The 15,636-nt window shown below is 41.2% G+C and overlaps 1 protein-coding gene across 10 annotated transcripts in view; it reads right to left on the minus strand.

The window, feature by feature from the left end:
• LOC102307504 (kazrin) overlaps positions 1 to 15,636 on the minus strand; it is a 198,355-nt gene that overhangs the window by 165,699 nt on the left and 17,020 nt on the right. For all 10 annotated transcript variants that reach the window (XR_006052911.1, XR_006052910.1, XM_005945848.3 and 7 more), the window contains one exon: positions 7,818 to 7,975. Coding sequence is in view for 8 of the 10 variants with exons in the window: in XM_005945848.3 (XP_005945910.2) it covers positions 7,818 to 7,975 (158 nt within the window). In the remaining 2 variants the exon portion in view is untranslated. The remainder of the gene's footprint in view (positions 1 to 7,817; positions 7,976 to 15,636) is intronic.

Here is a 15,636-nt window from a genome sequence, read left to right on the forward strand (position 1 = left end):
ACGCTCTGTAATTTTTTCCTTTTTTCTCCATCAAGCCCGACGTGATATGAGCTGCTCCAGGCTAGCTAAAAATGTTTTTTAAAAAGAACCCTATTGTGTTAAAAAGTGTAAAAATATCTGATATAACGGGAAATCTATTTGCGCATGAACCCAGTATCACAAGGGCAACTACAGGAGCCAGTTTCAAAGACATACAGTTCATCATAAACTTATTGATTCTTTTCTGTGTAAGCTGAAATTTGATCACACACTTTTACCAGAGGCCTATAGCAGTGAACCTGACCTGTTGTGTCGCTGTGTGATTTTTAGCCCCACATATTAGTCACATGTGTGCAGTGCACATTTCCAAATCTTTCCATTAACATCTGCCCCCAGACAGGCTGCACAGTTCTCACTATGTGCATTAGCAGAAACCAAAAGTTAGTTCATTGTAGTTTTGCAGAGACTGTGATAAAACTCGCTGCTCCTGTTAATGCACTTGAACCTTAGTTTTCAACAGCTGCATCTGGCCTAAAAACTGTCCGAGAGCAGCTCCAAATATCAGCCTCTAAAAACGGTAATAAGGGTCTATCTAGAACATTCGGGCCAATTAAGTGTACCATGTTTAACATGATACTTTGCAGAGACAAGGGAAACAAGCACAATGTATTTGTTATGAGCCACCTCTTTCATAAGAGATTTCATGCTTTATGACCTAAAATACCACCTTGATATGAGATGTTGTTACCAGGGATACTATGCTGCTATTCCCAGCACAAAAGCACAAAGACAAGGAAAAGGTTGGAACAATCACACCTACATATGAAGCAATTCACCTGTTGCAGGTTACGTAACGGGGCACAACTTTTGTTCCTTATGAAGAGGCATGATTATAAAAACAACTGATCTAAATTTGGCCGATCTTCTGTACAAGGTTGTTTGCACCTCTGGACCTCTTCCAGCAAATGTCCCACTCAGGCTATATTAAAATCTCAGGTAGAGGGACCCAAATCCAAATGTAAGCAAGCAAACATGACCCTCATAAAGGAGTACTCTGGAAAGCCCTTCACCAATTGACCTTCATACAGGGCCTCATACAGCAGATTTCCATTGGCCAGATTTGACTCTGGATTAACCACAAAGACAAGTAAAGACACAATGACGAGTGAATACCTGAAAGGGTCCACATACCTGCTAGACAGAGTGTATTGCATTAGCTGGCTGCCTTCAGGATGTCTGTCTTCCGTTCATTTATCAATACCTTTGATCTGGAGAAGAAGCTGCCAAGCTTTGCTGCCAACAGACTGATTATCTCCACATACCACAACTTTGTTGGCCACCAAGGGGTCACTAGAACAAGAGAGAAAGGCTGCAGAGGTACTCTCTCTAAAACTGGAGCTATAATTTCCACTTGGAAACAAGAGAACGTCTTGTCATTGGTGCGCTACGCATCCATGTCCATGGCTGCATCGTTGTCAGTTATGGAGAAGAACAGGAGGCAGGAGGCAAAAAGATCTACTTTGCCTTGCCAAACAGATCCCATATCTGGGCCACTATCAAAGGGTGCATCCTCCATTCCCATACCAGGAGACCCCTACAGAGAAGAGATGGCCGCAGGTTCTGATGGCCTGGAATATGGGTGGGAGCACGTCATTCCCTGCCTGCTTATGTAAGTGACCACTGTTGAATTGTCCGTCCTGACTAGGACATGCTGGTCCCTCAGAACTGGACAAAAATGGTTGAGAGATAAGAAAACTGCTAGCAGCTCTTAGTGATTGATGTGCAGCTCCCGCAGTGCTGTGGTCCAGATCCCTCTCACTGATCCACCATTGCACAGAGCTCCCTGCCCATTTAGGGAAGGATCTTTGGACACCACCTTTTGAAACAACAGCCTCGCAATCCAAGAGCCCTTGTGCAGCAACCTCTGGAGGAGGCAATGCACAAAGGCGGTGAGATCGCTGCCAGTCTGTGCTCCGACAAATGTGCGCGGCTGGAAAGCGAGCAGATCTGCTGACTCGGGGTTAGTGAGCTCTTTTGAAAGTTTACAGAGAAACCCAGTGCCTGAATGTGTGACAGAACCAATGACAGCTGTGTCGCCACCGGCTCTCCGGAGCAAACTACGAGAGCCTATGACTTTTAACTCACCTGTACTCTCTCAACCTGTGGGCTCTGAATGCTGAGAGCTGCAGAATGCTTCTGTAGAAAGTGTGGCCCTTTCACAGCTACCTGTGAACTAGACTAATCTGTTCCTTCAGCTGCTTACAATCTGGGTGATGAGGAGCTCACTCCTTCTTTTAATGCATCCTGTACATATAAATTGGACTTGGCTGCACTGCTTAGAATGAACACTGAACTCTTTCTATGTAACACTTTATCAAATAGCTTACTGACACTTTAAAACTCCTAAACTGACTTCTTTTCAGTCTAAATTCTTGGATTAGACATGTCATTTAGCATGTAAATTATTGCATCCTTGAAACTTTAACCCCTTACTTTAAATTTCTTTCATGCATTATACACAGTCCAGATATCGATAACAACCGGCATAAAGTACAATCATATACCGTGGTCTTTTTGTCATACTGTTTTACAACAAATGATCAACTGCGATTACTACACTGATTATGAGAGGCCAAGCATCAGTAAAGGACCAAGTTTTCTACGTCTGTATTTCTTACTGACTCATGACAATTTCCATACCATTACTGTTTCACTCTACCAGATAGCTCTTTTCTCTGCAGGCAACATTCAGAACTGTATTTCTATAATGAAATGGTTTTCAATTTATTCCTTACAAGATAAGCCGTCATTTTCAATCTGCTCAACATACAAGTCCACCGGCTAGAGGAGTAATATCATGCATCTCACACTGACAATTCAATTTTTTTGCCCCCCCTCCGCCAGAAAGCTGATTGCAAGTTCGAGATAAAGAGTAAAAGATGCGATTTTTATGTATTCCTTCTGGATCCTATCTGCTCAGTGAATGAGATATCCCTGGACATTTCATTGAGTGCTGTCCCCTAGACCGCAGCAGCATGACAAAAATGACAAGGGTTTGACCTTGTCTGCATAAGCACTATCCCTATGAATAATGTTCCGAGAACAGGCAAATTAGCACTTTGAAAAAAGGTAAACAGAAACAGGAATAAACCCTTCAAAAATGTGAAAATGACAGAGAGTACAAAAACATGACCTCAAGTTTACGCCTGCTGCCTTTGATGTGATAGAATCATTGTCAAACTTAAAGAAACCAGTGAGGCTGTGAACTTGAGTGAGCTAATTCTAGCGATTTGAAAATATTGCTAGATGTTTTGACAGCAGGGCGAAGCCGTGGAAACACTCGGGCTCGTTCCAGCATTAGATGCAGACAAAACTCCCTTTGAACCAAATTAACCAATTTCCATTCTCATTTGTCACACTCTGGGACTGAGCCGGGCCACAATAAGGCATCACCATAGCAGCGCGCAGCAGTTTATCTGGCTGGCCTTCATTGGAGCAAGGCCTATTAGACGAGGCCTGGTGGAGTCAGAGGACGGGTTGAGAGGGCAGATGGGACTAAGGTGATGTATTATGCATGGGTAAAAACCATGCATTTGCGGGCCAGCTGAGCCCCCAGTCGGAAAGGGACAGACTGACCCAGCCAGACCCATCAAACATTTGTTCGCTCTGCAGCACCTCCCCCAGTCCTCTGAGACTGAGGGCAGCCTGCTCTCTTGCATGACCCTGGGCATAAGTCCAGCACTATTGGTTAATATATGTGGAAGTCAGTCATTTCTGTTGAAATATTAATTTGGACACTTCCAGAACTGACATTTAATCAAATACAATAGACTTGGATTTGAAGTCTGCACTATTATCTTAGCAAATGCCCTAATTACAGTACTAATATATTTTAGAGGGGCAATTAAACAAAATGTAAACCCGCTAATTGGTCTATTATGTATTTATAGAAGTTATACAGAAAATATATTAAACTGTAGAAAGTCATTTCTTATTTCTAGATTGATAAGACAAGGTTAGAAGAGAATATGAGGGGGTTTAGTAATTATACTATCTGATGTGTTGACGAGCTTCTCACTTATTTGGGCAGTTTACTGTGACAGCAAGCTCTTTTGACACAATACATACACTGCAACTTTAATTCAAAATTACCTTCTAAAGAGCAAGCAGCATTTATGGATTTAAACAGCACTGTAACCATGTCATTGAGAAATAAAGCTTTGTACACTTTACAGCCGTACAAAATTGATTCTCTCAGAACAGGCAATGCTAGCTTTATTGATCTGCTCTGTGCTCAATACATATTACAAAAGGCTCACAATTACCGGCTTTCTGCGGAAATTTCATTTCAGGAAATATCGATCCCATATGTTTGTGCATTCATTGTTTTTAAGCTTGAAAATTTTAAGGCTTGTCAAAAACGATGGCTGTGCTTTGCTTTCTCTCTGCCGACAGACGTGTCTGCGGCTCTCCGCTGATGATTAGAGCACAGAGGAGGTTGAAGAGGGCCAGATGTATCAGCGTCTCTGTTCAGTCGCTGCCAAAGTCACCTTTACTGGCCTCTAAACTTTGTCCATACCCCTACCCCACGTCGCACACCCACTCCCCAGTGCCCAAACTGTACGTTTCCTCCCTCTCTTCAATCCCTGCCACTGATGAATGACAGCTCACTTAATGTAGTCACAGCTGAGTACAGCACAGGGAAGGAGACTTAGAAGGAGGATCGCTGGCAAAAGCTCAGCAGCCAATCTCCTCCCAGCTTGACTGCAGGATACACAGCAGATGGGCCTTTGGTGTAAAAAGGATGGATCCACATGAAGCAGCTCTACAGTGAGCAGTTTGTTGCAGGACAAGAGTAATGACCATAGTCTAATGGTATGTCATAATACTTTAAATAAAAGACATAAAAGGTGATTTAACAAAGAAAGGGTTTTTGTTAGGGGTTTGTTTGTTTTTCCCAAGTGGTCAACTACTACATTACATAAGTGAATTTTAGGGGTTCGGACCACCAGCCAGGCAGAAGGTGGAAGGAAAACCTAAACTGTAAATAAATAAATATGGTCCAACTACAGTTAAGATGTAACAAATGAATATACCCGTATAATGACACAGTATTCAATGGTAATACGCACAAATGACTGATCCCTGCTCATCAAAGCTTTGCCGTGCGCTCCAACGTCCATCGCGCCTGGCTGCTTTGCACCACAGCTTCACCACCACCGCTTTTATCTGTCAGTCTGGTCAGTGAGCAGTGATTGACCCTCACCTGTCATAATGCCAGAACTACGTTGACCATAAAGGCTTCCCTCTGTGAAGTTTGAAATTTGTGAACACACATGGATCTCTGTAGAAACTGACAGTTGAGTGAAAGTGAATTTTTAATCATGCGCTTCCAATTTTGACTTAACACGCCGATAGCAGAGCCCTTTTTTCTGTCTGTAGTTGGCTAAATAAATTCTGACCACGAGAGAGAAGAAAGGAGACCGTCTCTTTTGAACTTCTATCCGGTCGCTGATTTCTTTGATCAGGGCTCATAAATACTACTTTAACTAGAAATCACTACGATGCTGCAGGACTGCAGATGAAGTAATTACTTTATAATCACATCTTCCTTTAAGAAACTGAACAAAAACACACGTTAATGTCAGCAGCAGTCATCTGCAGACCTATTTACATTAATTTTACATTACAAAACCTGCCACAGCATAACTGATGAACACCAGACTTGTATGGATTGGGGGTGAATAGGTCGTTCTTGAATAGGTTTCTATTTGTTCCCTACTCATTTGGTTCTGTCTAGTAATCCACGCTAACTCTAGCACACCCATTGTGATCTTAATTAAAATAGGTTGTGTTAATTTATTTATGATTATTTTGGACAAAAAGTTTGAATAACAGATAAACATGAACGTTTTAAATTCATGTGATACCAAATACAACTTTCTATATTCTCAGTATTACGACATTGGCTACCTAATCCTGCATAGAAAGTGTTGTTCTGAAGAAACAAGAGTGGACACCAATCTATCAACATCTGTTTTGTGATATATTACCTAACGAAAACGATCAAAAATAAAAGAGCAGGGAACACATTAACAAGACAGAGTCTACCTTGTTGAAAGATAGATGGATGCTGATGAGATGATAGATGAAGTGAAGAAGCTACAAAAAAAGAGTTCAATGTCAGCAGTCAATCAGTAGTCTGCACGTGTCTCCTGTCCTTTTTTGTTTCTTAGCCTCAGCGAAAAAGACACTGAGAGTATAGAGTATAGATTGTTTGAATGTGTGTGGTAAGCACAGGTATTTAACCGTTTTAATTCATGACTCACAAACAAACAAATAAAAAGAAGAAGAAGAAGAAGAAAGCCAAATAGAGAAGCAACCATTAAGTGATTAAGTTTTAAAAAAAAAAAACGTCATTGCAGAACACAGCTCATGACCATTTTTATTCGACAACATCTGTTAGGCTGGAGCTTAATTTAAATTTGTGTGATGGGAATACAAATGACACTGTAGCAAATTAACACAATGAGCATATGCGTATTAGATCGCAAACAGCTCAATCACACATTGCCAATTCAGTTGGGTGCATCCTCCCTCCCCTAATTGGAGCTCTTAGGAATCCAGCATCTCATCTCCTCCTCTTCCCTAACAAAGGTTATGTGAAATTATCAGCCAGCACAAGAGCAGAACAAGAGGATAAGGCTGAGGGACGGGAAATACATGCAAGACTGCGGATGTCTTCATCTTCACAATTTCAGTGACACTAGCTGGCCACATATATCAGTCTCCAGGCATTCTTGCAGCTATTTTCTTAGATGACTGACACCCAAGAAAATTCATTTGAGGAAAGGAAGGAAAGGAATGTGCGACGTATTTCTGGTGAGAAGAGAAAATCGAATATTGCAATATTTTGTACAACCATGACGCATTCAGTAGATCTGTTTCTGCGCTGCAAGTATTTGAGTAGCAATCGACTCGGATGCAGGAAATGTAACCTTGTTGTTTCACCCCTATTACACACAGTCAATATTTTCATTTCATCTGAGGCCCCTTTGCCAGAGAAGCTCAGGAACAGCTTCCCGTGTCTTTGCAAACAATCTGCACTGGTGCAAAATGAAGCATGACATGTACTTCCAGATACAAGTCTCCCCAGCCTGAGCACTAACTAGCTATTTCTCTGTTGTCATTTTGTAAAATCCGAGCTTCTTTTCACCAGATTATCCGGCACCTTTGTAAAGTGGATTGTCTCTTATTAATCCTAGAAACAACACGGGATAAAGCTTTTTTTCCCCTCAGTTAAAAATGGCACAAACTAATTTTATAACTGTCAGAACTGAGGTTACATTTTTTAAATTGATTTTTTTTCAGGAAGACCAAAAGCACTCAGTTCGTGGCGAATTTTTAAAAATCAATTATCTAAATTGCAGTTGGCAATTATCATCCAGTGAGACAGCTTGGTCGGCTGCAGTCCTCCATTTCGAGGGTTTTAAGGATTAATATCAAGGTAACTTCAGAACTTGTGTCATGATCACACTGTGAAAAAGGCTTCTCAAGAGACACTCAAAACATGTGGTGCTAAGAGGGGGTGACACTGACTTAAACCAGGATGTGTTGCAGTACTAGAGCACTTTTTGCATCAAAGTTTGCCAAAAAGAAACGATTACATTCATCGGCATCACGTTCTTTGAGCATTTCACCCTGGGGCGGGACCGGGCATTAACACCAACCCCGCTTTGCTTGGTCTCATACTTGCGACTCTACTAACAGTTTCATGAGTCGCGAGTCTTTCTCTGCCTTCTTTTAAGCTAAAAAATGTGCTTTTTTTTTCTGTGTACCTGAGCATCCACGAGGAGGTGCCTCATGAGGGTCATGGACTTCTGCAGCGTCTCCTTCTCAGGAGGGGGAAAGGCATGCTCCTCCTGTTCTACGGACTTGGGTCCAGTCACCATGAAGTTTGCAATCTGGTCATTCAAGCTGTTCAGAGACTGCACAGCTAGAGGGAGACACAAAAATAAAAATGTAAAAAAATCATCTTTAATAAACAGTAAAGATGCAAGCTTGTCTTTTTTCAGTCTGTTTCAGTTGGTGAGTAAGAATATTAGTTATTATTGTGGTGGATTTAACATAAACTGAGTCCAGGCATGCTTAAATTGATCATAAAGTCATTTCCATACTAGGTCACCACTCATTTCTTCTTCTATTGTGCATGGATTACTGAGCAGGAACAACAAAGATAACTCAGTGGGAGAGCGCGCTTTCCTACTGTCACACTGTCACTGACTTTCTCCGTCAACGCCCTCTCTTGTCCAGAATGTTCCATGTCGGCCTGAAAGCCATCCTGTTTTTGTTTCCCTGTTCTTGCCCTTGTGTGTCCCTGGCAAACCTCTCCTTCCAGGTTTCCTCTCCCACATTAAAAACTCGCCTTCCCTACTGTACATCCGCATTCTCTCAGACCCACACACACAGACACACACACTTCCTCAGCACTCTTCCCATTTACCATTAACCGACCCTGGGTCCGCGAAAGGTCGTCGCAAATATTTCCGAGTCCACCCACATGGTGGAAATGTTGGATAATTTACAAGAGGCAAAAAAGAAGCAGGTTTGGTGCTTTTTTAGCATAAGTGTGGTCTGTATTTTGTCAAAGGCTATTACACCGACCCCCTAATGCCTCACTATCCATCTAAAACCTCACACTTCCAACTCTGGCAGTTAAAGGGAGACAGAGGTGAAGCGATCAAGGATTGACCTTGTGTCCATCCGACCTTCTGTTATCTTAAACAAGCACGGATCCACTCAATCTCACCTGTTTTGCTTTAAACGTGCACTGGCACATTTCCTACAAATAAAGAAACCCAACCTGCTGAATCTAGAGGAGCTTGATGATTTTAGGGCAAGTATCTGGATAGGGTCTTTTCAGGATGCAAATAAAAAAGCCTCTTTTAGACACAAAAGCCCACGCAAGGAAAGAGAGAGAGAACGTAGATTAAAGTGTTACATAACAAAAAAAAAAAGAAGAAATCTTTCACAGTGGCTGACATTTTCAAGCAAACACGCATTGAGTAGGAAATTTGACAAGTCGGCGCTGAAGGCGGCGGAGATAAGAAGGCAACAAGGGGGTTGAGGAGGAAGACTGTGTGCCCTCGAGGTGAGAGTCAAGAAGACGTCAGAATAATGAATACAAGAGTAGGGTGCTTGTCGCCCGAGTTCACAGACACTCTAGCCAGTTCGCGCTCTAAACACTCTTTACACGTAAACAGACAGACTGCAGTAAGCTTGAAAGTTTTTCCTTTACCCTTTTCAGCTTATATCTAATTGGGGTTGATTCAAATATAAAATGCTCCATTTCTTCCTCGCGCTAATTTCTGCATATTTGCACTCAACGGAAACCACACAGAGTCACAGTGTTTATGAAGCTGGTTTGCCCCTTTGGCAAGGATGTTAGTTCAGTTGCTTCCTCTTAGTGCCCTCTACTGGCTAAGTAATGGACATGCAAGTGAAAAAATAATTAAAGAAAAGCAGCTAAGAAAGGTGGATAAACCAATAAGACAAAGTGCTTTACGTGATTTTATTTTTCGTGTTATTGTTATATGTGCACTCCTTTTCCCACTGATCATGCTCTGTATACTAGATTCCATGATCCATTTTTTCCAGGTGTTTCTGGTTTGGCCCGATGAGCAGGAAACTGTCTTTCCTTGTCTCTTCCTCCTTCTGCCCCAACAGCAGCTTATGATTGTATTGTTTAGAGTTATGTTTTGTTTCTGTTTGATTCTGATGGACCCAGTACTTTTGGCAGCTTAGTTTTTGTTAGGTTTACTGTTAATATTTGTTTAAATTAGACGAAGGATACCAGACTGGGGAAGAAAAGTGATTGAAGTGATGAGCTGTTTTAAGCCTTGTTACATGGCACTTTAATTTTTGTGAGAATGTGTGAACTGTAGCCTCAGCTTCCTGTTCTTAGAGTCTCAGTCAGTGTGGTCTTCTGCAGCTGTAGCCAAACTGCTTTAAGGTTCAACATGAGATGCTCTTCTGTATACCTTGGTTGTCTTGAGTGGTTGGTTGGCTCAAAGCAGTCTGGCCATTCTCCTCTGACAACAACGAGGCGCTTCCACTCAGAAAACTGCCATTTACTGGACATTTTCTCTTTTTTGGACCATTCCCTGTAAACCCTGGAGACAGATGTGTGCTAAAATCCCAGCACATAAGTAGTTTTAAAATACTCAGATCAGCCCATCTGGCACCAACTTCAGTCACTCAAATCTCTGCTCCTCTGATCGTGTTGGACGTCTTTTGTAGAGTCCCTTTCTGGGGGTTGTAAAAACCCTACATGATTAAAACTTTTTTAGACACCATAAATACGCTAAAAAAAAGCACACAAAAACAACACAAGTGTTTTTTGAAGAGACAATAACGTGACTGACCAGCTGCAGAAGTGACAGGAACCAAAACATGCCAAGGAGATGCGACTGAGATTCACTTAAAGGACGCCGAGGATTCTTCGATATTGTGATGGAGAAAAAGATGCAAGGAAATGTGTAAAGGCATGATTCGTATAATACATAAAACATGCTATTAGCCGTTTGCAACATTTTTTTCTAGTTCCCTTTTGTTTTATTCAACTTCTCTTGTGTTTTGTGTGCTTTAGCAGCATTTTCTACATAAGGCTGATGGTGTATTGTTGCCACGCTGCTGGGTGGGCGGGCAACATGGACACCAAAGTTTGTTAATGCAATAACTCAAGACGGAAGCAAAATACGAGTTTCAAATTGCTACTATAGGTGTATCTACTGGAAGTGTTTCAATGTCAGTGAATTTGACCACAAAATCAAGGTCAAGTTTTCTGAAAATCTTACAAATGTGATAACTCGATAAGGAAATCATCTAGGATTTGAAATTGATATCAGAGTGTATGTACTAGGAGGCTGAGGGGTACCACTAGCCAGTATTTTTCTATTTGTTGGTGTTTTCTGAAGTTGCAGTGGATTTGACCCCACCTTACCTAATGGCTAATATCATAGCTATGTAGGCATGCCCTCATTTCATACCGTTTCCCTGTTTGTCTCCCTCTATTGTGTTTGTGTTTGCTTAAAGCTTTAACCCTCCTGCTTCTATCAACTAACCCGCAACTCTGAGACACAGAATACCCACTACACTGTCAGCCAGATTGTTCTTTCTCTGTGTAGCACTAACACTACACCTAATATCCACTCAGTAAGTTTGGCCCCCAGTTTAGTAACTCTTCATCTCACTGTGCTGCAGGTCCACAACCTTCTCTCCAGCAACCAGCCAGCATCCATTAGTAGCACACTTTCTCAGCCTCCCACATCCTGCTGGCCTGCGTAGGTGTCAGCTACACACTGCTGCCTCTTCACCCTGCCGCTCTCACCACTCGACTCATCTGGAACGTCAGTTATTATCACTGCAGAAGTCAAAAACCTTCTTACACCAAATGCTTTGTGTCTCTGTGTCCTATCAGCTCAGTTCCTAACAAGCTGCACTACAATGAAGCAACTTTTATCATAAATTCAAACTTTCAACATCATTGGAAACATAAATTCAATAATACGCTTACTATTATTATTATTATTATAAAAGTGTTGCACTGGATAACATACTACTGAGGGCTGTCTTTGTCATTTTGTGTTGTCTTTGCGCTGGCATGAAAGAGCAAAATGTCAAATAAAATGCAATCCAGTACGACACCATTTACAACAACCTTAAAGTGAAAACAGGCTGAATTAAACCTCAGTAAAGGAGTTAAATAGATCATAAAAGTTGAGTTTACAGTGGATGTGTCAATGAATGAATTGGATTGTAAATCCAGTGCCAAATACTGAGCACATATAGCAAACTAAACCATAACCCACAGTGTCAGCCTATTATGACAGGAATAATCTACTCGTTTATTGCATAAGAAGGCAGCAGCTGAAAGAAGATTTACCGCATTAGAATCAAAGGGCTCTACGCCGCACGATGACAAACTCACAAAAAACTCACAAAACAGATTAGACGTATTGCCACTGCGCCGTAAGCACCGCTGATAAAATAAAAATTTGAAGCGATTGATCAGCAACGCTACACTATGTGTTGAAATCGATACAAGTTCTTTGCTGCAGCACACACACAGCAACCTTTACCCTGCATGTTCAACATCAGGTCTGGAGCGTTCGGCCGTCAATACTGCGATCATTAAGCCTCTAAATCAACGAGGTACAACAAATAGTTTGGAGGCATTTTGTTTTACTGAGAAACGATTAACCAGATTAATGAAGCACAAAATCAATGCGTTTCTTGAAAGGTGTTATCAACTGAAATCAATTCAGAATCCACAAACATGCACAATTCATCAAGGACATCTCTCTCCACATATGCACTGCACTGTTCTTTGCCACAAACCAAATAGCTAGGATTATTGACTATAGATCTAATCCTATTACCTTGCTCAATAATAATAACTGAAGCTGCTGCTTAGATGACCTGAATTGTTTCTTCAATAGGAAAACGTTTCAGTATAACACTTTAAAAAGCTATAACCGTATAAAACATTCCAACAGTGGAAATTCAATAATATTTACTTATGACATTGTGCAAAGTAACCTAATAAATCACCGCAATGACTTTGCTGGTGAGGATAAGGATGCAAAACACACCAAACTGCAGGGATTGTCATTCAGTGTCTTCATCTGAAGCCTGAAATAGATCTCACCTGCAGCTTGCCGTCAGCAAATGTGAAAACTGATGAAAGTGAAACAGAAGTATGCAAGTGGGAGACGGTGAAAAGAAAGATGAAATTGCAATAGTTAGGTTACAATAGATGCAACAAAAATAAAAATGTCACCCCAGCTGGGCCCCAGCACTTTCTTCCTCTCTCGTTTCCTCATTCTGTCTTTTCTCTCTCTTTTTTTCCTCACTTTTTCCGTGTGTCACCAGCACAGCAAAAAATCTCAAAGTGTCCTCTCCTATAGAACGGGAACGGCACAACAAATGAGTAGGAGAGGCCACAGTGGCGTCCCATCGGGCCTTTATCTCGTCAGGAGGGAGAACTGCCAGAGGAAATAAGATCACTACCAATGAAAAAAATATTTGAAAGAATATTTGCAGCAAAGCTAATGGGATAAGGTAGTAGTCGGGCTAAAGTCAAGATAAAAGGGGCTTATTTCATGGGAATTGAGCGCGGCACACATGAAATCACGGTGAAATGTTAGGAAATATGAAAAATGATGAGCCCAAAATCCATTGCTTATATATGCGGCTGTACACACAAGCAGAGCAGTGTCATACTCACCCAACTTATTTATTTTGATGTGGTGCAATACGCATAGAAACAATACACATAACTGTACACAGCATGTGAATTAATGTGGATACTGTTTCAAATTGTTTTTGGGGTTTTTTTGCAGTCATGACCTAGAATGTATTTTAGAAGAGAGGAAAACATTTGGTTCATTCTCTTAGAATTTAGAATATAATTCAGTCCAAGCAGTGAATAACATTATCATACATTTCTTATTCTAATGTAATCTCTTGAGGAGGATTTCTAGTACAACTTTCTCTATTTGCCAAGGGAATGAAGCAGGACAATGTTGAAGTGTCAAATCTCCATACCGACTAACTATTTTTAAGAAACTGTCATTTTCATGATGAAGTTCTGGAGCTGGTACGTTTGCTATTTTCTAAGCAGTGGCAACACACATTGATGCATTTTTGGCTTATTTGCAGCACTTGTTTACCGATTTCTGCAACAAGAGAAAAAACCAAAAACCAAGTCTGAGTAGTCTTAATAGACCAGTCGCTTTTCTTAAATCATATTTTTCACAGGAGTTCGCTCTAAGGCACTTAACAGCTACATAACAGGGGCACAATTGTGTGTCTAGCCAGGGAGCAGTCATTCTGTGTTCGCACTGCTGAAACTAATTAGTTTGGTGCTCAGCTGGAAACTTGTGGTTTAGTTTTTGCACAATTAAGCTCAACATAAAATGATACACCTCTTAAACATCTGGCAAATGGAGCAGATGGACTATATGAGCTATATTCAAATATGAGATCATAAACAGCATCATTAACATTTTAATTACAGTTATTTTAGGCAATGGGAAACTTGTCAGGTCCCGAGAAGCATCTAGATGTGAATGAATAATTATGAGTATGTAGTTTAATTGATTTTCTTGTTGCCACGGCGAAACTTTCACTTTAACGTCACATTTGGCAGGACGAAATATTGAATAAATCTGATCTCAACGTGCAGCAAAAAAGAAATAAGTGCAGGAACCCACTAAGCAATGAGTCACACGGGCAGAGTTAAAACTGACCAGACGTGAGGTATGTAGAAGCTGAGTGGTGCAAAATCAGACATTTTACACCATAACACTAAAATGCTTCCATAGAAAAATAATTTGCCTTAGTGGCAGTGCTAATACAACACTGCCACCCAATGGCAACAATAAAACACCACAACACTGCCCTCTGTACTAATCTTAATGCCTGTGAACTAAATGTTGTCCAATGCTGTCTACAGCAGGCACATAATTTAATCACACTGTAAAATGAATGCAAATCAGGCAAATCACTGGGGTGAGAAATATTGCCGGGATTTACCTCGCGTAACATGAAAAGGGGCACAGCAATTCATCAAGTCGAGCTCAAGACTGCTTGGTGGGATAAAGATGCGCGATCATTAACATACCCACACACACAAATTTAGCTGTGTGCCTAGGTGATGCAGTTATCGAAATGGAGGAGAATCTGGTAAATATTTTAACACCGTGAGCAACAAAGACATCAAGCAGGAAAAAAAGTGACATCGTGGATCGCTCTGTATGTAGGTTTCCTTTACCGAACGATGGAGGCGATCTCAGGCCGTATTCATAAAATGATTACTCTATTACATCTGTAATGTAAATTAATCCTAATCAATATGAGGAGTCCTACTCTTAATTCACAACATATCAATGGACTCATTCTAAAAGATGACGAGCACGCTGTTGCCACATTATGCATCTAGAAAATGCACATAATGTCATCCCACCTTTGGTACCCACACAAGATTTACATGCAGATGGTAAAGAGACCAAAGCGGTGGAGGAACACACTACATTCGTTCGGCAGTGCCAAACCCTGGGGGTTCTGTAGCTGTGGAGCACAGAGCACCAAGCAGAACGCTCATCTCTGCAGAGCTCATTAAACTCCACTAATCATATCTGTTACTGCTGGAATGGGTGGAATAAAGGGAGAGAAGCAGAAATGGGATGTGGTTTCCTGGAGGTGGTTAGATGTGCACTTAAAGTGTGTTGTGTGCATGTGCATGTTCTAAAAAAAAGAAAGAAAGAAAGAAAAATCTGGCACTGGCTCACCATATCTACCCATTTCTCCATGCATCGGAGAATCTACCCCCCTCAGTTTTACATTTCTGTTTCTGCCGAGCCTTTCGTCGCTCTCTTCTTTCCTCTCTGTCCTCATTCTGTTGTTTTTCTGCTCCAATTGTATTAACATCTTCAACTGTTAGATGAAGGAATTAAAGGGCAGCTTCAGGTGATTTCAGCACTAAAGAAAATAATCTGCTAACTGGACACAAAGACAGGCAGGATGAAAGCGTGTGTATTCACTACATCCTCTAATAACACGGCCTCATATGCGCCGTTTTGGCTCATAAACAGA

This window comes from Haplochromis burtoni, unplaced genomic scaffold, assembly GCF_018398535.1.
Source record: "Haplochromis burtoni strain Fernald_Lab_line unplaced genomic scaffold, NCSU_Asbu1 Contig_458, whole genome shotgun sequence".
NCBI classification, from domain to species: domain Eukaryota; kingdom Metazoa; phylum Chordata; class Actinopteri; order Cichliformes; family Cichlidae; genus Haplochromis; species Haplochromis burtoni.